Source organism: Laccaria bicolor, genomic scaffold (genome assembly GCF_000143565.1).
Source record: "Laccaria bicolor S238N-H82 LACBIscaffold_21 genomic scaffold, whole genome shotgun sequence".
Taxonomy (NCBI): domain Eukaryota; kingdom Fungi; phylum Basidiomycota; class Agaricomycetes; order Agaricales; family Hydnangiaceae; genus Laccaria; species Laccaria bicolor.
Genome location: NW_001889892.1, coordinates 445,376 through 466,558, shown reverse-complemented (window position 1 = coordinate 466,558; position 21,183 = coordinate 445,376). Strand labels below are relative to the sequence as shown.

General features: G+C 48.7%; 11 protein-coding genes across 11 annotated transcripts; 5 read left to right on the top strand and 6 right to left on the bottom strand.

The window, feature by feature from the left end:
* Nucleotides 1–864: 864 nt before the first annotated feature.
* Nucleotides 865–1,935, bottom strand: LACBIDRAFT_302570 (uncharacterized protein; the record flags this gene model as incomplete). Its single annotated transcript, XM_001883443.1, has 3 exons — nucleotides 865–1,519; nucleotides 1,584–1,816; nucleotides 1,870–1,935. The coding sequence occupies 3 exons, from the start codon at nucleotides 1,933–1,935 to the stop codon at nucleotides 865–867; spliced, it is 954 nt and encodes a 317-aa protein (XP_001883478.1).
* An 855-nt stretch (nucleotides 1,936–2,790) lies between these two features.
* Nucleotides 2,791–3,395, bottom strand: LACBIDRAFT_302569 (uncharacterized protein; the record flags this gene model as incomplete). Its single annotated transcript, XM_001883442.1, has 3 exons — nucleotides 2,791–2,994; nucleotides 3,054–3,087; nucleotides 3,136–3,395. The coding sequence occupies 3 exons, from the start codon at nucleotides 3,393–3,395 to the stop codon at nucleotides 2,791–2,793; spliced, it is 498 nt and encodes a 165-aa protein (XP_001883477.1).
* An 879-nt stretch (nucleotides 3,396–4,274) lies between these two features.
* On the top strand, nucleotides 4,275–5,068 carry LACBIDRAFT_251637 (uncharacterized protein; the record flags this gene model as incomplete). The annotated part of the gene is made up of 4 exons (XM_001883548.1): nucleotides 4,275–4,346; nucleotides 4,403–4,614; nucleotides 4,664–4,904; nucleotides 5,003–5,068. 4 exons carry the CDS (start codon nucleotides 4,275–4,277, stop codon nucleotides 5,066–5,068), a joined length of 591 nt encoding a protein of 196 aa, XP_001883583.1.
* A 2,168-nt stretch (nucleotides 5,069–7,236) lies between these two features.
* On the top strand, nucleotides 7,237–8,459 carry LACBIDRAFT_236837 (uncharacterized protein; the record flags this gene model as incomplete). Its single annotated transcript, XM_001883547.1, has 5 exons — nucleotides 7,237–7,254; nucleotides 7,316–7,741; nucleotides 7,796–7,987; nucleotides 8,044–8,208; nucleotides 8,268–8,459. Coding segments are annotated over 5 exons (993 nt in total), but the record flags the coding sequence as incomplete, so codon positions are not given.
* A 214-nt stretch (nucleotides 8,460–8,673) lies between these two features.
* Nucleotides 8,674–9,972, bottom strand: LACBIDRAFT_251570 (uncharacterized protein; the record flags this gene model as incomplete). The annotated part of the gene is made up of 5 exons (XM_001883441.1): nucleotides 8,674–8,821; nucleotides 8,879–9,251; nucleotides 9,314–9,669; nucleotides 9,722–9,773; nucleotides 9,831–9,972. 5 exons carry the CDS (start codon nucleotides 9,970–9,972, stop codon nucleotides 8,674–8,676), a joined length of 1,071 nt encoding a protein of 356 aa, XP_001883476.1.
* A 720-nt stretch (nucleotides 9,973–10,692) lies between these two features.
* Nucleotides 10,693–12,031, top strand: LACBIDRAFT_329401 (uncharacterized protein; the record flags this gene model as incomplete). The annotated part of the gene is made up of 4 exons (XM_001883546.1): nucleotides 10,693–10,971; nucleotides 11,026–11,129; nucleotides 11,184–11,269; nucleotides 11,649–12,031. 4 exons carry the CDS (start codon nucleotides 10,693–10,695, stop codon nucleotides 12,029–12,031), a joined length of 852 nt encoding a protein of 283 aa, XP_001883581.1.
* A 1,398-nt stretch (nucleotides 12,032–13,429) lies between these two features.
* LACBIDRAFT_302565 (uncharacterized protein) lies at nucleotides 13,430–13,594 on the bottom strand (the record flags this gene model as incomplete). Its single annotated transcript, XM_001883440.1, has 1 exon — nucleotides 13,430–13,594. One exon carries the CDS (start codon nucleotides 13,592–13,594, stop codon nucleotides 13,430–13,432), a length of 165 nt encoding a protein of 54 aa, XP_001883475.1.
* Nucleotides 13,595–15,741: 2,147 nt separating this feature from the next.
* LACBIDRAFT_329400 (uncharacterized protein) lies at nucleotides 15,742–16,280 on the top strand (the record flags this gene model as incomplete). The annotated part of the gene is made up of 2 exons (XM_001883545.1): nucleotides 15,742–15,837; nucleotides 15,942–16,280. The coding sequence occupies 2 exons, from the start codon at nucleotides 15,742–15,744 to the stop codon at nucleotides 16,278–16,280; spliced, it is 435 nt and encodes a 144-aa protein (XP_001883580.1).
* Nucleotides 16,281–17,615: 1,335 nt separating this feature from the next.
* Nucleotides 17,616–19,395, top strand: LACBIDRAFT_294770 (uncharacterized protein; the record flags this gene model as incomplete). The annotated part of the gene is made up of 4 exons (XM_001883544.1): nucleotides 17,616–17,751; nucleotides 18,150–18,912; nucleotides 18,960–19,042; nucleotides 19,092–19,395. The coding sequence occupies exons 1-4, from the start codon at nucleotides 17,699–17,701 to the stop codon at nucleotides 19,393–19,395; spliced, it is 1,203 nt and encodes a 400-aa protein (XP_001883579.1). The 5' UTR covers nucleotides 17,616–17,698.
* A 735-nt stretch (nucleotides 19,396–20,130) lies between these two features.
* Nucleotides 20,131–20,343, bottom strand: LACBIDRAFT_302562 (uncharacterized protein; the record flags this gene model as incomplete). The annotated part of the gene is made up of 1 exon (XM_001883439.1): nucleotides 20,131–20,343. The coding sequence occupies one exon, from the start codon at nucleotides 20,341–20,343 to the stop codon at nucleotides 20,131–20,133; it is 213 nt and encodes a 70-aa protein (XP_001883474.1).
* Nucleotides 20,344–20,417: 74 nt separating this feature from the next.
* Nucleotides 20,418–20,821, bottom strand: LACBIDRAFT_302561 (uncharacterized protein; the record flags this gene model as incomplete). Its single annotated transcript, XM_001883438.1, has 2 exons — nucleotides 20,769–20,821; nucleotides 20,418–20,708 (listed from the first exon to the last, which is right to left on the bottom strand). The coding sequence occupies exon 2, from the start codon at nucleotides 20,655–20,657 to the stop codon at nucleotides 20,418–20,420; it is 240 nt and encodes a 79-aa protein (XP_001883473.1). The 5' UTR covers nucleotides 20,658–20,708; nucleotides 20,769–20,821.
* Nucleotides 20,822–21,183: the final 362 nt, after the last annotated feature.

Genomic DNA, 21,183 nt, shown 5'->3' with positions numbered 1-21,183 from the left:
ATGAGATAAGAAATATTCTCTTTTTATTTTATTTTATTTTTCTAGCCTGCCATCACCACGACTCCTACACTCATCTCCGACCCCTCTACAACGGCTACGATATTCTTAACGCTTTTTAAGGGCTAAAGGAAGACAACGAACCCACGCAACCTCACAAACGATCATTGCCTTTTCACGAAAATGCCACCAAAAGCTAAACAGGAGGACAAGGTGATATCCCTCTCATCCCATCCCAGAGTGAGAATCTTAGGTGGAACAGTTTAAGTGAGGCCTTCTTTGTTTCGTCAACTGGCATCTTATGAATAGGCGCCCTGGGGCGTCAATCTTACAGTTGATTGAGAACTTAAACAGAGAAGATGGAATGATCCGTCACGAGAACGTTTGAAGCGTTCAGAACAGCCAGAGGGAAAACAAACATCCCCTCGTGGAGGTCAAATCCTTTGCCCAATCGGCGTGAGTGAATCTTTGCAAACTCGCATTCAATTCACTCACGCACTCGGAAGAGTCTCAGCTATCCAGAAACGACTGGACCTACAGTTGTACTGGAGAATCTGACCCATTCACAAATTCAGACATTTAAACTGCGTGAAACCCAGGCAATATTGAAATGGTTACACTCGCAGTTGTGGATGTCGACCACTGTTTCACGAACTATGCGATATTCCTCAATGTTTCTTTGCACTCAATTTTTGAAAATTATTTCTCATTGGAACGCAAAGTCGGGCTGGATTGGAAAATGAACGAAAAACCGGCACTACTACGCATTTCGGCTCTGAATTTTCTGTGGGTCACGAGTTGCTACTTCCTAGTTTTCTTAAAATTTACTTTTCCTGCACAGAATTAAAAAATTGCTCAGGAATGAATTCAACAGCTGCAACATACGCTTCCGAACACTCTGGTAGCTAACCTTTTGAAGGACCTACTGACGCGCGAAAACTTATTCTTGTTAGTGGCCAATTCAGCCAGCTGCCGGTCCATTTCGTCCAACTCCGCCTGTATGCACCTCTCCACCTCTCTGTCTTCTTCAGTCATACTGGCACCGTATCGATTCCGATTTCGGCTCACTTCCAGGATCTTACCCGCTTTCGTTTTGGGTACGGCCTTCCCTTCATCGACAACTTCTTTCTGGATTTGAAGCTCAAGCTCCTTTGTCGTCTTCTCGAGCTCATCAAGAATCAAACCGACCAGCTCTGAAGCGTGCTCCTCCGTCTCGATTCGATAAGTCCAAGACCCCGACTTCATCAAGTCTTTCCAATACATCGTCTCGAGCTGGCTGAATCGGCTTTCTGCTTGATCTCTTGGAGAACCGTGTGTTTTCTTTGCTCTCGTTGATTGCGGCCCAGCCGGAGACTCAGACGGAGGCCACTTTGTGGTTCCTAGAGCTATGCGTCGATATGCGGAATCGCCACATAGGCAAGAAAACACCTCTAAGCTCCTTTTTAACGAAATGCTCATTTTGGATTGCGTGATGTCATGAAGGTGAATAATTCCACCTAGACTTTGCTGTTTATTCTTGTAGCTGATTCGCAATTAAAACATGGTAAATCGCTAGGGATGCAGCCATCGGTTGACCTAGCACTCACGATCGCGCCAGCCAAATAGCAATACGCCGTAGAATTACAGCCTCGTGGCCTGCCGTGTCATCAAAGCCGGGTGTGTCGAGCAAGATAAGACGTTTGCCATTAAGAAGTGCCAGTCGACTCGGATCCAAACCCATTTTTTGGACATCAATGATGATAGGTTTGAGCTCCTTCGTCTCGGACTCCATGGTCGGTCCAACCTTTGCTTGGTCCTCCCCAGCGATCATGTTGATGAACTACGCACAAAATCATATAGCAGCTCCATTGAGTACCATGGCAGAAATCTCACAGTGCTTTTGCCCGCCCCTGTTGGACCCATAACACTGCAAGTTGTTGAAGTGGTTAGAAGGTACATATACAATTACTTTTTGCCACCCCAACTTACGGAATAATAATATCGGCTTCATCATTAGCGTCGCGGAAATCAGGATCCGAGCCGTCGGTCATTTTGGAATTGACTGTCGTCGACTCCGTGTCTTGCTTTGCGCAAGGTGGCGGAATGCTTTATGAAGCGTTGAACCAGAAAGAGTACACGGACTGTTCAGCAAGCGTTAAGGTAGGGGTTTGGCGAGTGCGTGAGTTGCAGGATCAATCAAATAGAGCAAGAACACGCACCACAAACGAGGATAACACAACAAGGCAACGTGCTCCACCTCAGTCCATTAATGTAACTCAGTAGACGCTGAAGTTAAGTTCATGAAATGGTCTTCTGACCACGCTCACCGAGCTGGACGTCAAATAAGACAAACTGGAATTGTAGGATATAGTCGCTAAAATTATGATCTACTACAATTTTACCGAACGCAGAATAATGCGAGAATTCTTGAAATGGCTGATGGTTGATGGCCTTTTTCTCGACGTGGACGTTTTTTTAATTCCTGCAGAATATTTTTGAAGACTACTCCGGTCTTGAGATGGACGGATGCGGCGCCTGTGGATCGTCCAAGTATCTCGTTGACAATCTCCCAAGCCCTCTCCCGTGTTGGCGGATCGAAAATAGTGCTATTGGCACTCTTGGGTAGATCCTCATTTTTGTTTGGGCTGTAGCCGGGCTTTGTCAAGACGAGCGAGAATTGACATCCAACAAGGAGCGACAGTGCCTCTGGACGCTGCTTCGCATGAGACTCCTCCAAAACTAGAAATCCGCCAAAATGAACATCGCCTTTGCGATTGCTTCCTGTCTTTCAGCAAGAATATATACGGGGAGGAGTTATGCTGACCTCTTTAACCAGCCGTTAAGATATCTAAGTACCTCATCAACAGGTCTATCGCCATCGATCCCAGGTGAATCGAGGAATGCGATAGTGTCCTCTGAGTTAGGACGAGAAATTTCCACGACCGACGACTGTCGAGTCTCCCTCTCCATTGAATGACCGACTCGCAGGTCATCATTTCCCGCCAAAGTGTTGATGAACTTGAGGAAACGTCAGCCTTCATCCAAAAATGTCGGACCACATTTAAAAAATGGCTTACCGAGCTCTTCCCCACTCCAACCCTTCCCAAAATACTGAAAAAAAGGTAAGAAATAGTCGGAACGGTAACGGTAGGGGCGCACACTATTAGGGCCTTTGTTGTAGGCTGAGGCTTCGTCTGCGTTTTCGTTGGTGCCTTTGTATTCGATTTCTTTGTAGGCTGAGGCAGCTCCTTTGTCTTTGATTTTTTCGTAGGTTTCGACTCTTCCTTCGTCTTTGATTTCTTCGGGGGTTGCTGCTGGGTCTTGGCCTTCGATTTTGTCGTGAGTTGCGCCTTCCCCTTGGTCGTGGATTGCGGAGTCGTGGGCTCTAACTGCACCGTCGTTTTTACGGTTGCAGACATCGAGTGATGGAATGAGGGAGGCTCGCAGATGGCTGCGCCGGATTTTGTTATATGGTGGAGATACAGTGACCCGCCTCGTGTCCAGACGGCGTTTGAAACTGTTGCTGTACTTAACCGCAAGCATTGTATGAATGGTCCTATATAAGGCACGGAAAGATCCGGAATGTCCACCAAACCCGCGGTGCAAATTGTTATCAGAGAAGATTGGGATGGCAATAAAAGAAGGTTTGCAAAACGCGAGGCTCGGGCGAGGACGCACGCCTGGAGATCTAAACAAATAGATGCAACCAAACATGACACGCGTTTGGCCGTGTTCAATCGTTCAAGCTCAAGCTCGACCACCAGGCTTCCAGGTTGCTTCTACAGTACCGACGCAACGTGGACGGCGTTTCGCTGATTACTTACGCCACAATCACTTCTGAAGGCCTCACCAGCAACGCTTGCTGCGACTTGATGGCCAATAATCCCCAATTCTTTCGCTTCAAAGTTGAAAGCGATTCAAAAGCGATTCGTACGAGTCATTCAAATTATATGATCATTTCTCTGAAATATTCTCATTTTTGCGCCTAAATGTTCTTTTGCGTTTGGACAAGGAGCCCCTTTGTTATAGCGAACGACTAAGCTTTAAGTTGGTTTCCATCCTACTTTCACGGCAATCCACCTCATGTCTACCGTGAGGACGACCTTAGGGTTACCAACATGTCGTATAAGTGCCAAGTTCCAGTATCAAGGGGACTCGCACCACCCGCAACTCCTTCCTCATTACAATGCTCAAGAATAGAAAGAAAAAATCCTGGCTTCAGCAGTGCAAAAAAGGAGATAGCCTAATGCAGGGAGGACTCCCCACCGACATCGTCATTCCGTAAGTTGGCTTTCATCATGACGCCGTCTACATTGATATCTAAATCTCTTTTTAGGATTATGGGTCCGACAGGTTCCGGTAAAAGTACTGTGAGCCGGGGTAACGATTGAGGCGAAGTATTGAACAAACATTATTTATCATGCAGTTTATCAACAATCTTGTTGGGGAAGATGTCGTGGCCGTCGGTCAAACCATGGAGTCTTGCACAATAGATATTACCCCCGTTGTCGTTGAAATTCCAAACAACCCATTTTTCAACGGGAGGCGTTTGATCGTTGTCGATACACCAGGTTTCGATGACACCAAGGGCAATGATTTAGAAATTTTGAGACGTATCGCGCTCTGGCTGGCATCCTCGTAAGGCAACCATAACCATCCAAGGACGCTATCCGTAACACCATTTTAGGTATGACGCAGGCATGAAGCTGGGCGGGGTCGTCTATCTTCACGACATAACCCAACCTCGTATGGTCCGTTCGACCCGCAATAACTTTTCCGTATTCAACAAGCTATGCGGAAAGGATGCGTTTACAAGCATCGTCCTCGGAACCACGAGATGGAGCGACATCTCTCCCAGAGAAGCGCAAAATCACCTTGAAGCTTTGTCCCAAACGGTTTGGAAAGACATGATTAAGCGGGGATCCATTGTCCAGCAGGTGGACAATACCAGGGTGTCGGCCTGGCTTACCTTGTATCTAATCCTAGGGAGGCTACAGGAGCAGCAAGGCACCACTATTGGCGGCAGCTTGGACAAATTCACGGTCCTCAAGATTCAAGAAGAGATCGTCAATTTCCAGAAAGCGGTCTCTAGTACCGAGGCTGGGCGGGCGTTGCGATCGGGACTTCAAGAGTTGCTTGTCGAACAGAAGCGCCTCAGAGACGCTGGTGAGGAGGACTTGGACGACATCAATGGGCGCATTGGGAAGACTCTACGACAACTGGATGATCTATGTCTACCGTTGCCTTCCTGCCGTAGATTTCTTAAAATCTTCGGGATCATAATCTACCTTGGCAAACAGGGTAGAAACGATTGTCATCAGGTGACGCTCATTGTGTATCTTGGCTACTGCTCCTGCTGAGTACATTTTAGAGAAATGGAGCGACCATTTCCGCGCCACCCGAGGTCGACTGGCATGTTGTTGAAGCACCTTTTCCAGGAAAGAGTACCGAACTCATCAGGAATTCTGGAGGGTACGTAAAGCCGCTATCACGGCCTGTATAGGTCTATCTAGGTAGCGTAGGTTCGGCTAGGTACCTCTCAACTTCCTGAAGTTATCCTCCTTCATTTCCGTTTCCTGCGTCTTATTTAATTTAGAAGGAGCAGTGAAAGGTTTCCTACTTGTTAAGCTCCTCGAACCTTTTCTTACTCCCCTTCGAATGTCCTTTGACGCTGTTGGTTCCTGGATGAAAAATTCGGCACGTTAAGTATGCACCTGAGTTGTTTTTGAGCCACGTACACCGCCAGTACGCCGGTAAGTAAGTAAACGCAATCAGTGCCAGTCTGATTCCCAATGAACATGGTCATAATTTGATTGTATGTTAGGTTCTTTGCATCGTGCCGCTCAACATCCACGCCTCGAGATCGGCTGAAAGCCTGACCCCCCTCTAGTTCAGCATTCAGTGAGACATTTTTCCATCGATTACCTCAATACCACGCGCTACTCTTCGTTCAACTCCAGCTGGCAGCTAGTCGCAAGGGATTTTAACTTGGAACACTGAGGATCTCCGGCAGAAGGAAGAAAGGTATGCAAAAAGCTCTTGTTGAGACGTCTGAGAGTTAGAGTAAATGTGTCAGGGATTAGACGAATGCATCCTAGAAGGTCTTCTACTTTTGAGGATCTGATTTCCTAAGAAGCGTAAGCGAGGAGGTTTTATTGAAGCCTGGAATTGTGGTATGGTCATATTCAAAATTGCGCAAAGCGGGAAGATCGAGGTGGCGGAACCCATCGGTGAGATTGAAAGCGTGAAGCATTATGGGGGTGCCACGGGAAAAAAGACCTGGAAACGTGCTGATGCGCAATACGAAACAACAAGAGGAGTGGGCACCGCGACAGTAGGCCCGCTGCCTTGTACACGAAGACGCCAGCTACAGGCTCAAATAAACGTCCCATTGTTCAGCTCCATAAGATGCGCTCGAGCAGCTGGAAGCTGGAGGAAATCGTCTTGAGAAACCTTAGAGCCCGTCTTCGAAGTGTGGGTGCCCGAAAACTGTAAAAAGTCGATCGTCACGGTCGCCGAGAATACTGTGGAGGGACCGATCCCGTAGAATGAAGATCATGTGGACTGGAACAACTGGAAGGTTTATAGTAATATTCCTCTAAGTCCGAAAAACAGGAAGACGTGATTCTGAAGAATAACTATCGTGACGTGTGCCGAAGCATAGCCCATTGATGATATAGGGTCGACAGGGAAGTATGTAGACCACCACCCGGGGTTGGTGCGTGCGATATGTGGGAGGTAAGTTGACGAATATCTCCTACTTATCCAGAGGCATTCTTTGGGCTGAGAGGCCAATGCAAGGTAAGGATCAATGTTTTGAACCCGCCTGTCGCGCTCGTTTCAGGCAAACGGCTGTAATCTCAACGTTCAATCTTCCGAAGAAGGAGTGGAGAACTTTCTAGTCTCTTGGTCCGAGGCAAATCGCATGATGGTGGAGGGCTGAAGTCCGGCTAGAACCAGGTCCACGCCTGACACGTGCCACTAGAGTCCACGGGTCCTCCAGCGTCCAGGAATCAATCGCAGCGATCAGCACGTCTCTTACACTCATCTCCGACCCCCTCTGCAACGGCTGCGATATCCTCAAGTTTTTTTACAGGTTAAAGGGCGACGACGAACCACAGAATTTAACAGACGATCACCGAAAATGCCACCAAAAGCTAAACAGGCGTCAGGCTCGAGTAACAAGGTCAAAGAGGACAAGGTGATATCCTTCTCATGCCATCCCAGAATGAATATCTCACTCACCGACGATCCGTATAGACTTTTGGGATGAAAAATGTCAGTTTTCACCCTACGCAAAAGTTAAAATTTGCGTCTGACTCAAGACGCACGAGCACAGAAAAACAAATCCGCAAAAGTCAAAGCAGAGGTAGCCAAGCTGCAGGCGCAAGCCGCCATGACAGGCAAATCGCGCGAAACCGTAGAAAAGGAGAAAGAGAAAGCCTTGCGCGCAAAGGAGAAACTCGAGGAGGAGAAGCGGGCCAAGGAGGAAGCGGCCCTGCTGAAGCCCGTACAGACGCAGAAGGTGCCGTTCGGTGTTGACCCAAAGACGGTGCTGTGCGCGTTTTATAAGGCTGGTAACTGTGAGAAGGGGAACAAGTGCAAGTTCAGTCACGATGTGAATGTAGGGAGGAAGGTGGAGAAGAAGAACTTGTATGCGGATAGCCGGGAGGAGAAGCTGGAGGATACGATGGAAAATTGGGACGAGGAAAAGTTGAGAAGCGTCGTGCTCTCGAAAGCGGGCAACCCACGAACTACGACTGATGTGAGTTTTGTCCTTGTCTTTCCTTCCTCGAGGTTTCTATTCACCGTATGCCAGATCGTATGCAAACACTTTATCCAAGCCATCGAGTCACAAAAATTCGGGTGGTTCTGGGAGTGCCCTAATGGCGAGAACTGCCAGTACCGCCATGCACTACCGCCAGGCTTCGTCCTGAAATCGCAGAAGAAAGCTGCCGAGGATGCGGCCAAGGCGAAGGTCATAAGTCTGGAAGAGTTCTTGGAGGTCGAGGTCCGTCATGACCAATGACCCCCGATAAACTCCGTTTGCTGAGTTTTTTTTTACAGCGACATAAACTGGGGACCAATCTCACACCTGTGACACCTGAAACGTTTGCGAAATGGAAGAAGACACGCATGGACAAGAAGGAGGCTGAGGCTGAAGCGCTGAAGAGGGCAAAGGAGACTCAAAACACAGCAGGCAAGAGCAGCGGCATGAGTGGAAGAGACCTGGTACGTTCATTTACTTGGCCTACATATCTACATGGTATGCTGACTGCCCTTGCCAACAGTTCCAATACAACCCAGAATGGTTCGAAGACGAAGACGAGGGTGACGCCTCGGATGACTGGGATCTCTCGAAGTACAGACGCGAGAAAGAAGCAGAGGATTTGGCTGCGGAGGAACTCCGGATCGCTAGCCTAGGTTTTCAGGACGGATTCCTTAACGGTGAAGCGGCAGGAAGTGGTGGCGGCAGGGAGTGAGCACGAGCCCATTTAGCATATGGCGATCACTGCCAACATCATCGATGAGATCCTCATCATCATAAGTGCCACTCAACCAACCATGGGTGGTTACGACGCTCCCATATTTTCGAGAAACGGAAATGATGTACAATCGATTTATCGCATTGACTCCTAAATAATAAGGAATTCTAGCACAGTGGTATTTTGAGCCCTACATGTCGGTAACATACAATCAGTCATCGTCTTCTTCGCCGCTGCCGTAGTCCCCTAGATTGAGGCCCGTCGTCAGAGGCCGTGGGGGTGCTTTGGGCTGAGGAGGCACAAAGCCATTACGTTTTCGAATCTCGGCAAAGTACTTCAGACCCTCCAATGTATCCGCACTTAATAGCCCCATCGACTGCGGTTGCGGATCTTCTCGTGGAGGTGGAGGTGGTGACAATGATTGTTCGAGATGGGGTGATCCAGGCTCGATCTCCAGTCTTCTTCTCTTCGCTCCAGGTTCGGCGCCTTCATCGGCATCCTGCATGTCCTCATCGTCGAGGATATCGCCGTCCTCCAGTGCTCGCACAGACCTCATGGCATCAACGACGCGGGGGTCCATACGAGCTCTGATCGCTTCCTGGCCCAAGTCCTCCAACCTCCTCTTCTCCGCGACCTGTTGGACGGGATTTGGGTCCTCCGTCGCCCAACGAACGTTAAGAATCTCGTCGTTGTCCAGAGACTGACATGCCATGGCCTCCTTGGCGAATTGCGCATGGAACTCGGACACGTAGGTCACGAAAGCGACACTGCGGTATTGCAGTACGCGGACTGGAAAGGAAGATGAGGCGTCAGAAACTGCTCTCAATGCCACGTCGTTCGTAATGACTCACTCCTCTCAATCTTCCCCCACTCCCTGAAATGCCTCGTCACCACCTCCTCCGTCTCCTGTCCATTCCCAGTCTCCTTGATCCGCCCAACATACAGCGTCCGGTTCTGCCGGTTAAAGCTTCCAACACCGCCCATATCATCACGATAGTCCGCAAACTTGTCTCGCGCAAAACAGTCTTTTGAACTGTCAGGCATCGAATCGTCGGGATCAGGTAGAGTATGCCGATACTCGCATTCCCAACCGTAGGGACAGCACCCTCGCGAGAAGAAGAGGCAAATGTATTTCATCCCAGTTGTATTGGCTCGGGTGAGCCCTTGGTCGCGCTTGATGTTGCATCTCGATTGCGACTTCGTTTTACTTCATCTCCATGTCAGTATCTGGTCGTTTTGAAAACAAATGAACGAAATACTTCGAATAGCTATCTTCCCTATCACCCCCTGCCCATTTGTTATACCAGATATCTGAGTGCCAACCAAGTCAGAATGCAGTCCTGAATTTCCTAGAAGCGGTGAACGCACTGTACTCTTTGCCTGTCTGTGGTGTTTCACTTTTGACAACGTCGCCCGGCTTCACCTGCTTTCTCGCAGGCTTGAGCCTCTTTTTTGAGATCTTGGCGACGGGGGCGACGTCGAGCTGAGGTTCTATATCATCGGAGGTCATTGTGGTTGAGACAAGGTTGAGAGGCAGAGAAGTCCGTCACCTGTCACGTCACGTCACACCATCCTTTCCATCTTGTTTGCTATTTCCTTCAAATTTTCTCAGATACTTGGGTTTCCATAACGTCGCTTTTTGAGGTTGCTCCTTCTCAAAATTTGGTGGGTCCCGCCTCAGATTCACCGACACCCTTGCGATACCCCGTTTCTCTGCCTCCCAAGGCCCCAAACGTCCTCACACGTTCACTTCGATCCAGTGCGTGCTTGACTACCATACAAGATTAGGGTGGCGCACGATCTGCACAAAGTTAACCCTAAACCAAACAACTCACTTTACATCGAACCAAGGACAACAATCTTGGACGCAGATCTCGGATATATTCTCGTTTCCTTCCTGGTAGCTACTGCCTTCATCATGGATGGCCTTTCTCGCAGGTTCCGCATTTTTCGTTTATCGCCCTTTGCTTCGATCCTCGGAACAGAATTCCAAACGACCTTTCCCGCATGAACCCCGTGACCAGCTGTGGGCCAAATGTGAACGCTCTTGCGATTGTGACCGGTCCAATCTGTCTGTGTAGTGATACCCCCTTCGATACATATCCGTGACACGCGAGCGCTTCCGCCCGAAGCAGTCCAAGACACCACCCTCGTGCCATAAAATCCTCGCCATAAAAGCGGGTAACCTGCTCTAAACGCCTCCTGCCCACCCTCATCTATTTTTCCCTGCATGCTGCGCAACAACATCTCCACTCAGCTGAGCTCCCTGACTGACTGGTCCGTCCAACATATTCAGGACATCTTTGAGTCCATCAGCGACGAAGCCGCATTGCGCGCAGTCGAGAACACATTTTCAGACGATTTAATCGCGACTGTCAATGGCGCCCGAATAAACAAACGAGGGATCAAACAACTTGTCCTCGCTCTGCGTCAGTCAGCCTCTCGATGTGGGCTCAATGTGTACTGGCAGCACGCTGTTGAAGCGTCTCGAGATCCGACGACCAACCGAGTAAGTTGAAATATTTTTCTGAGAGTCAATTTTATTTATTCTATCATGATCCAGGATGGATCATTCGGCGGCGTATATATCATTCGTGGTATACAAAAGGTACTTCCAGGAAACACGTACCCGACTGAGTTTGAGAGGCATAAAACTGTAACAGCTACGTGAGGTTTCAAGGTTGTGTAAGACGGGAAGGCATTGATTCACCCTCACGATAGCATTGAATCCCAGTCGCCAGACTCAGCAATAGACAGTCGCAAAATCGTCAATCTCGTATTCGTCGCATTAGACGTGCGAGTAGATCGTCAGTCGGCATTGTAGAAAAAATGGCGCATGGAAAGGGCGTGGAAAGCGTAACTTTGGATTAAGTAACGGAAAATGTGCCATCCCTACTTCGGAAAATCAAAAACACCCTAGGGTGCTGAACGGCCCACAACCTACCAAAAAAATCAAAAGAGCAGTTCCGTCGTTCATTAGACTCCCTGGGTCTGGAATAACCTACAAAGCATGGTGTCTTACTTCCACTAGCTGTACTCCAATCCACGGCGAGATGGGTGGACGACGGACATGTTAGGTCAATATGCAAATCCACCTGGATGGAAGAGGGTTTCATGTTTTCACTTGAGGCGAGCGGAATATATGTTGGATCATGTGAAATGATGTGATGCATCAAATAACGCAAGGTCGGAAGCTGAGTCTGCTGAGACAAACAAGACATCTTGAAGACATCTTCAACAAGCAAATGGCTAGCAGATTTGATCCATATCAACGCCGAAAAAACCCAATCCGCGATTTATACACAGGCCAAAGGCGGCTGACACCCGACGAGAACGACTCTACGCCGAGCGAATTTGAAGTTGTCAACCATGATGGGCAAAATCCGCCGACCAAGTTCGAGGTCTGGGTCACTGCCCTATGGAAGGACTTTGTAACCAACTCTCCGACGGTTGGATGGGTCGCAACACACCTTGTTTTGCACTGTCCCAACACGAGGTCTGAAGTGCACAAGGTTCTAGACTGGCTTCTCGACGAGCAAACCGTACCTGAAATTCGCAAAATGGAATGATTCATATGTCAGGAAGAGCGCCGACGTGACTTTGACGTCGGTCCGAGTCTGAGCCTCCCTCACGATATTCTACAACTGATCGTGGTCCATCATTGCTCTTACTTCTAAGGCTACGCTATTGCTATTGAAGTGGTCACATCTAATTGCTTCGTTCCTGGAGGATGCGCGTTTTTTGACGGGGGACAACGAGGCAAGGATGGAGTACATTGGTTGGAACTCGCACAATCATCAGATAAGACAGCACTTTGTCTGGGATAGGGAAAGCTTGAATCACACGTCCTTGCCGAAGTCGAGCCAAAAGTGGTGTCAAGAACTTTACCGGCTGACGGAAGCGTGACTAGCCGAAGACTTGGAGATACTAGCGCAGGCTCTCGGCCAAGCAATGCCTTTCAGGTGGGCGTTAGACTGGAGGTCGACAAGCGTTTTTTTTGGGCTCTGATACGAATCTGCATCCATGGAATGGCCAGAGATCACAGTTCGACGTGATTCGAAGACAATAAAGGCCCTAGGCTTTCCAAGCCTGAGGCCTCCTATCGGATTCAGAAGATCCCCCGCTTCTTGATCTTCACTTAGCTCCTTCATCTTGTGAACGTCGTTGGCATTGAATTGATAGGATGCAGTGCGCACCCCACTTATGGGTTCCTCCATGAATAAACAGGGGTTGTCCAGTTCAAGGGGGTCATTGAAATTTGGAAGGAGAAGAAGGCGAATGGAGGCGGCTGATCCGGAGGAACGGCGCGACGTGTGGCATCGCGGCGCACTCGCTCTTTGGCGATATGAGGAAGCGCCATACGAATAAAATGGAACTCAACTGAAATGCGTTACCGTCTAGCTTCGTCCAGAAGTCGTGGAAAAGTAGCGGAGGACGTATCCAAGCAGAAATTTTGACTCAAAAGATGGAAAATTTCATTTGATTTTTGCACACGATTTTGGCTGGATCCTTTACAGGGACGAAACGGGGATGGGTCTTAGGTAGTGGCGCCTGAAACATTTGCAAGATGGGGAAGACACGGAGGAAAGGCCGAGGTGCGCCTCCATAACACAATTTGCATTGAAATAATCAGTGGGTTGAGTTAGGAACGCGTTTGCGAAATTTCGAACCTGAATCATTAAAAGAAAAGCGCCGGTAAAATTTTGTTCGTGCGCTACAAACAGGAAGGTTTTTGTTCTGGACGCCAGATATTTTTTGTGGTAGGTGTTTGAGCACTTTGATGTCTCTTTCAAGTTTGACCACGTGTTAGACCACCGGGTCAAGTCGTTGAGGGAAAAATACAAAAATCAAGGTGACGATGTTGGGGAAGGCTATTTTTGAAATAGCTCGGCTCAACACACAGATAGAGTGGAGACGCATTGAACCTGAACATTTGACACCACGTTCAACAACGTTTTAGCAATATCTCAAACGCCGACTCCACTGTCCATTCTGTGTGATACGAGAACCTGCCTCCCGCGATTGACGCTCCGAGTCAGAAACAATCTTGAAACTGAAGAATTAGAAGCTGATGATAGCCTCAAGATAGCCTGATGCAGAGCAAACGGATAAAGCGGCTTCAATTTGTCCATCAGACAGGAAAACGTAGAACCTACTATGAAAGCTGGGGCCTGTTAATGAAGTTGAGGAGGTAGAGGCATAGGTAACTTACCTTCGTCGAATCGCTTATTTCTCAAAGAAGTTCGGTTTTCAAGGGCTGGGGACCAGCAAGGGAATATGATGGCCGTACGTATGCATGGAAATAAACCATTTACTGTAATGGCAATGGACTCACAGTTTCACTCCTTGCCAGATGCCTTATTGTCTGCTACGACGATGCCAAGCCATAGCAAACCTCCTGAGTCCCCGGGGTTGAATTTGATTCTTTCCGTGTCGCCTGAAGTTGAAGGGATGGGCCGGCGAATTCTCAGGCTTTGTACTCCTGACTTCAAGTTGGCCTCGTTTTCCACTTATTTCCAGACATGCCAGCAGGTTTTCTTTGAGGTGCGTCTCAGCGCTCAGCTTTTCAATGCTCGTCCCTGTTTATGGCGATCTCCGTTGTATTCTGCTGTGCTGATGTGCCAGCCCCAACTGAGCTACCTGACTACTACACAACTTGAAACGACACAAACTCGGCGCCAATATTTCCGCCTCCGACCCTCTAGCCGCGCTTGGACTCTGGAAGCGAGCTCGAAGGATCCAAGTCGACTCGGAGCCGACAGGCGTACACATGTCTTCATTTCGAAGGTATGATGGAAGAACCTGCCACACGTATGTAAGTCACCATTGCATCGTCCACGTTCTTTGGACAACTTGAGTACAGGGTGGAGCGCACCTGAATCCTTTAATCCCTGAAGATTGCATAGCATCGTATTCAATATGGCGCCCATCCGATCTTTGAATGTGCATACATACGTATCAGCTCATTCCAGGCACCCCTAACTCGGAGCCCACAGAAGCGCTGCCAAAAATACTTCACATTGTATTTATTCCCGTCTGTGGCTGTCTGTGGTACATGTGGTTCTCCACCCTGGAATGCTTCTTTTAATTTCGGGAAGGTGCCGAGAACTAGCCAGAATCCGTAAGGGCTACCAGGTATAAAGGCATACGTCTCGAATGCAACCCCTGCAACCCCTCTCACTGGCGTCTTAGATCAGAGACAAGACAACACCCCTACATCAAGCTTCGTCTACACCCCCAGGCCGACATACCGCAATGCCCTTCTCAATGCGCAACGTTAAATCCATCTTCATCCCCGTCTCCAGCTCCACGTCCGTAAACCTTTATCCCTCCCCTTCCATCACGCCATCCGATGCTACAGTCGTCGACGTGAGAGACAGTCTGTCCCAAGGCTTTGGGACTATTTCCTTCCAAGCCAAGCCACCGAGGCCTCGACGAGAGCCCTCCTATACGTATGTCACAATACCCAGCGTACCCGGGGTAAGTAGTCACTAGTGCCGAGCGTTGAGTGCGAGATAAGAGAACTGACCCTATGTCCAATTTCAGTATTGTTTTTGAATTAAAGGCAACTCATATTCACACCTTGCGGGTCAACGAGGGCTTCAAGCTTTGAAGCCCTCTTTCTAGATGGAGCCAAGGCTTCGTTCGTTATGTGGGAATCCCGCATGACATTTGTTCCTGTGGCATCATTAAGACCGACACTTCACTTTCGCGCAGCGAATGTACCTACTATCCTTCACATTATATTTCACTTGTATTCCGCTTGTATTCACCAACCCTTCAATGATGTCATGTTCCATATTCTTGCAAATGCGACCAAGTATCAGACATTGTCTCTAATTGCGAGCAACCACCCACCATCATAACAAAAAAAAGGAACCTCCAAATGAAGTTCTTAATCGCGGTCGCCGCTCGCCGAAGGATCAAGAAACAACGAGCGAAATCCGAGTCTGCGCAATCCACGTCGGATCCGCAAGCAGAGAATCAGGCAAAGGGGGAGGGGGAGGACGTAGAAAGTTCAATAGGAGTCGAGAACCATCAGACAGGGGCAAAGAGCGCTGGAGAGGGGTCTCAGGCGCCGGGAGAGACAAAGAATGCCAAAATGGCTCGTCAAGATGGCAGGCGAAAGCGAGAGGGACCCATCAGAAAGTTGATGCATGGGATGGTAGATAAAAGCACCAAGGCTCAAGACAGTTGATTCCATAGGGAGGGCGGTATAAACTGTGGGCAGTCGAGGAATCGAGGGAGGGCGGGCCAGGTTTGCTTGTTGTCAATGAACATGCCTGTCACTATTATCATCGTTGGAAAGGGGAAGACGAAAGAGGGTGCAAGATTTTTACTCAATGAAAGGATAAATCTTCTCAAGGCCGTCCGGGTCCGTGGCAATATGGGCCCCTTAAGCTTGAAAGCTTGACACTTGGTACTTTCGGACAACTTTTGAATGTCATCAGAACCCCCCCACTGAAACGACGAGCAAAGAATCACTCACTCATGGAGATTCAATACAACCCATACCAAGCCAACTTCGTCCGTGTCCCGATCATTTGTAGCCGCCTCTACAACGATGTCATGGCGCCTCTCACCCCGTTCTACTGCCGCAATAACTTCACGCGCCGACGGACGCAACAGATGAGCATCGTCTCCTTGGTGAATAAGGCCGGGGATGTTAGCGGTGCCGATACGTTGCGACTTATTCGTTTGAAAACGCTGCCACGTTGCGCCGTCCTCCAGCGGTCGTTGGTAGTTGGGTATACAGAATCTTCATACGCTATGGACTCGCAGCTTCAAGCGTTCGTTCCGGCGCATAGTAAAAAGTGAACGATATGGAAGATGAACGGGCCATGAATGAAGATCTTAAACCACTTCGACAGATTTGGAGTGTAGTGAAGGTCGAGTTGAAAGGGTTGGATGTATGTATATGGTGTCCTGTTGAAGACTTGAACGTTGCAACGTTGATGTAAAATTTGGTCTCCGCAACCAATCCGCAACCCGACAACAAGATATCCACATCACTCTCCTCCCGCTTATCCCTACACTTCTCTTTAATCCATGCCTCGCCCGACTTCCAATACTCAACCACCGCAGCCCCATACCATAATCTCTGTACGAAGTACCCATACCCCATATACTCCAAAACCTTTGCAACCTCATCTCGATTTCTAACCTGTGCCGCCATCATCAGTGACACCTCTTGAAGACAAGCCCATGCTTCCTGGTCTGTATCAGCACTGAAGAAAATTCCAGTGGGAAGGAATGCTTGTCGGATGTACGCTCAACTCCGCGTACTTCCACGCGTCTTCAACAGTCGCCAACGCGTCTTGAAGTTGCTGTGGTGATAATGCGCCCAGGGCGGTGCTCTGCCCACTGCTCAGTCGTGTCCAGGGCGACCCCAAGGAACCCGAGGGGCCGGGCATGGACGAGTGTCGGCGGAACACCTCTCTTTTACGTCCCTCGCCACAGAAACAATCCTTCTCTGCTCATTCGACGTTCTCGTCGCAGTTGAGTGTCTTTAGCTGCGGGATCCTTCGCATTGACACGGAATCGAGAGTCGTTCCTGGGCCAAGTTTGCTCGTTGTCAATGAACGTGACTGCCATTATCATTGTTGTGGTCAAAGGGCCCTAAGAACGTACTCGGATCCCTTATTCAATGAAAGCATAAGCTTCGCAAGGCCCTTCGGGCCCACAGTCATTTAGGCCGGCCCCTTGAAGCTTGCCATTTTACGAACGAATGTTTTCAGGACCGTCCTATCCGGCCTCTTGCCGCGAACCGCAAGCTGAACCCCCTCTCGCGTCGAAGTCACATATTACCCACTTTTGCAGACGTGAGAGCGCGCCCCTCACTTTGAGGCTCTGGTTACTGTTCATAACACAGGAAGGGCGCTCCTCATGCTTTGCGCTGTCCTCCGGCGGTCGTGGCTACTGGCGTAAAATTTTCAAACAGTACAGGCCTACAGCTTCAAGGATTCGACCCAGTGTATGGTGGGAGGTGAACTGTGTTGGAGGTGGAAGACGGACGGTTCATCATGAACACGCCCTCCGATGGGGAGGGACAGACTCGGAGAGTGAAGGTCCAAATTGGAGGGATTGGAAGTGCACGATATCCCTCTCCTGCTCGCTTTCTTCCCCTGTTGTATCGGGGCCGTTTTGGGGAACGTGGGGCTCAATACCCTCGGTGGGAGTGTAGGCGTCATATTGGGACACGGCGTCCCAAGGGCCATTAGGATGGGGAAGAGCTCATGTTCGTTCTGCAGAAAACGAAAGACCGTGACATTGGTATCCTTGTGACTGTGTACGTTCGACGGAGATTTATACCGGAGGTCGACAAGCGCTTTCCTTGTGGGCTCCAGTAAACGTTACATTTATGGCATGGGTGGAGATCACAATCGACGTGAATCGAAGACAATAATATCGGCGTGCATGGCACTTCCAATCCGTCCCTGTTTGGAACAAGTTTGGAAATGAATCATGCACTCCAAATTGAATATGAACTCAACAAGTTACAAACGTCCAAGGCTGATGCCTAAGGCCTCAGGCCTCAACGTTCAACATTTTCAATTTCGACCCACTTCGATCAGGATGTCTATTCTGGACGTGAAGCCGAGAGGAGGTGCTATGTACCAGTGGCTGGATCATGTGATGCATCGAAATAATGTCGCATTGAACTGAGACACGAACAAGACACTTCAGCTTCAACAAGCAAATGGCTAGCAAATTCAATCCATATCAACGCCGAAAAACCCCAATCCGTGATTTATACACAGCCCAAAGGCGACTTACACCCGACGAGGACGACCCTACGCCGAGCGAGTTTGAAGTTGTCAATCATGATGGGATTGAAGATGCACCAAGCAAGTTCGAAGTCTGTGACATTGCCACGGCATGGAAGGACTTTGTAACCAACTCTCCGATAGTTGGATGGCTCGCAACACACCTTGTTTTGCACAACACGAGGTCTGAAGTGTACAAGGTTTTAGACAGGCTTCTCGACGAGCAAACCGTACCTGAAATTCGCGCAATGGCAGGGCTGGACCAAACCTCCAAAGACTCACATGATAGATACTTGTATCCGCTACGTGAGACGCCGCCGCTTATTCGTCATGAACAAGGTTTCAAGAAAAGCTCAAATTTCATCTTCTCGCTAAATAACCGGTGGGAAGACTTTATTGTGGGGGGCGAGGATATCTGCATGTGCAGCTGCATCTTCTCAGCACTTGTTACAGCGCAAGTTCCCCCGTATACTTTCCCTTGCTCGTTAACATATCAAAATTTTAGGTTCATTGGCGTATATCATGTTGCTCTTTATATCGATCCGTGGGAACCTTCGGCCTTTCCTCATTTTCTTGTTGGTTGGTCCACGGTCTTTGCTTTAAACGGAGTGGCTTCCTCGCTCGCGATTTGGCCTACATATAGAGGTATGGAGAAATTTTTGTACGCGGTCGAATGGCCGTTTGTGAGTACCATGCCACTTGGAGAAACACGCTTATTCATATAGTGTAGAAAATTCAACCAAAAAATCCCGCTTTTAGAGGATTGTGGTGGGGAGTTGACCTACTTGATTTGCCAGCTTTCTGGGTGACGTGGTAAGCATCTTATATCGAAATTCCACCATTCATGACTTACATCATGCAGGTCCTGGATTTTTGGTGTGACAGGCATGATATTCTTACCCCTGTGTGAATGGCTACTCTCAGTTTCCAGGCCAGACACCCCCCCACCACAATCGACAGACCCGACTTTATTGAATGTCATTTTCCCTATCATCAACCGATGGCTCATATATCTCTGTGTGGCTTTCAACCTTGCGCATGTCCATTGTACCTTGTCCACGCTGAATGGTGACTTTCGCGACATGCGGAATTCTTGGGAGCGCAGAAAGGATCGAATGGAGGCCGGAGAGGACCCATTTGGATCACCATCCACTTCCAGCAAGTGACATGCACGATATAGAAATAATAAGAAAAGGTGAAACGATCAAGAAGCTTGCAGTAATAGTGTCATTCAATAATAATAATAAAGAACACCATCTTTAAGCGGAACACGTTGACTGAAATCTGCTCACATTTTTTGGTTCACTTCCTCTGGAAAAGCGGGACTTGATCGCGGCGCACTGGTTCTTTGACAATATCGGCTAATATTTTTATGAATTGAATGGAACACAACTGAAATTTGCCACCGTCTAGCTTCGTCCGGAAGTCGTGGAAAAATGGCGGATGATGTACCCAAGCAGATTGTTCAACCCAAAAGATTGAGGTCTTCATTTGATCCTTGGTTTCCAATATACCATGTTGACCTAATCCTGAACAGGGATGGCCCAGCTTCACTCCGGTAGTGGCACTTGAAGCATTTTCAAGATGGGAGAAGAACCTGAACGATCAAAAGAAAAGCGCCGGTAAAAATTCGATCGTGCGCTGGTAAAGGAGGACGGTTTTTGACGTTATACGCCGGATAATTTTTGTGGTCGAGGTTTGAGCACTTCGATGTCGCTTTCAAATCTGACCACGTATTAGATCGTGGCCGGGTCGGATCGGTGAGGGATGCGCATTGAGATATCTTGACTTTGAAAGCGGCCGCGGTTATTTGTGAAGTAAGTTTCATGAGTACAGAACGCTTTCGGCGACAGCGTTCAGTTTGGCTGATGTGGCGAAGACCTCTCAAAAGATAATTCTAGTTAAGAATACGAGGAAAAAGTAATCACAAATGCCAAGGTGCGCGCCTCACAAGATTTTTTATTGTGATGCGAGGAGTTCTGACATTTCCTCCAAGGATAGATGCCCCCGTTACAAAGATTCCCCTTCAGTGACATCAGCACTTGTCCTGGGGCGGTCGAGGATTCGTTAACCGGTACACCTCTCCCATTGAGCCCCTCGATGACCTCGTTCATGGTGGCTGGGCCAATTACCCTCTTACTCCTCCAGCTCTCCAAGATCTGTTATCGCCATGAGCTTCTTTCCGGAATTACAACACGGAAAGCAGAAGGATACATAGTACCTGTTTGGTGCCGACGAGCTTGGGTAACCCCTGCCTTCCCTCCGGCATTGCCAATTCCACCATCTTGAGGGTGACGTAGACTACGTACAACCCACATGTGGGACCACTCCCACCGCCACCGGCTGCCGCTGCGCTTGTACTTGGTTGAGAGGAAGAGGTGACATTCGAGCTCTTTGAGCATGCGATACGAGGAGACACGTTCCACATAATAAATCGAGGAGATTAGTAGAGGGCGTTAATCCAGGAGTTTATCAAGCCCTAGATCATTCGTCATTAGTACTTATCACTGTTGTACATGGAAGAAGAGGGAAAGCGTACCTTTTGACGTTCCTCAACGATACTACTGTACTAATACGACCAACTGTTCAGGCCCTTTGGGGTGTGACACCTTTTGACCATCTCTTCGTCACTTCATTGTCCTGTGTGATGCGTGATGAAGAGTTTTTGCTCTTCGTCCACCACATATTTCTCAGACGGTTTGGCCCAGCAACCTGTCAATTTTTTAGCTGGGTATAACATGGTTCTAAATATGCCAAATGTGATGTTTAAAACAAAGCACCGCAGGTCCGGAACAAAATGACTATTTTTAATTCAAAAAAAAAACTCTTCAAAACTTGGTGTGATGCGTGACATCACGCCTACTTCCCTTCCTTCACAACCCTTTGTGATGCGTGACGTGAAGACGTGGTCGTATTAGTACAGTATCCCGTAGATCCTCACTGCAGCCTGGGAA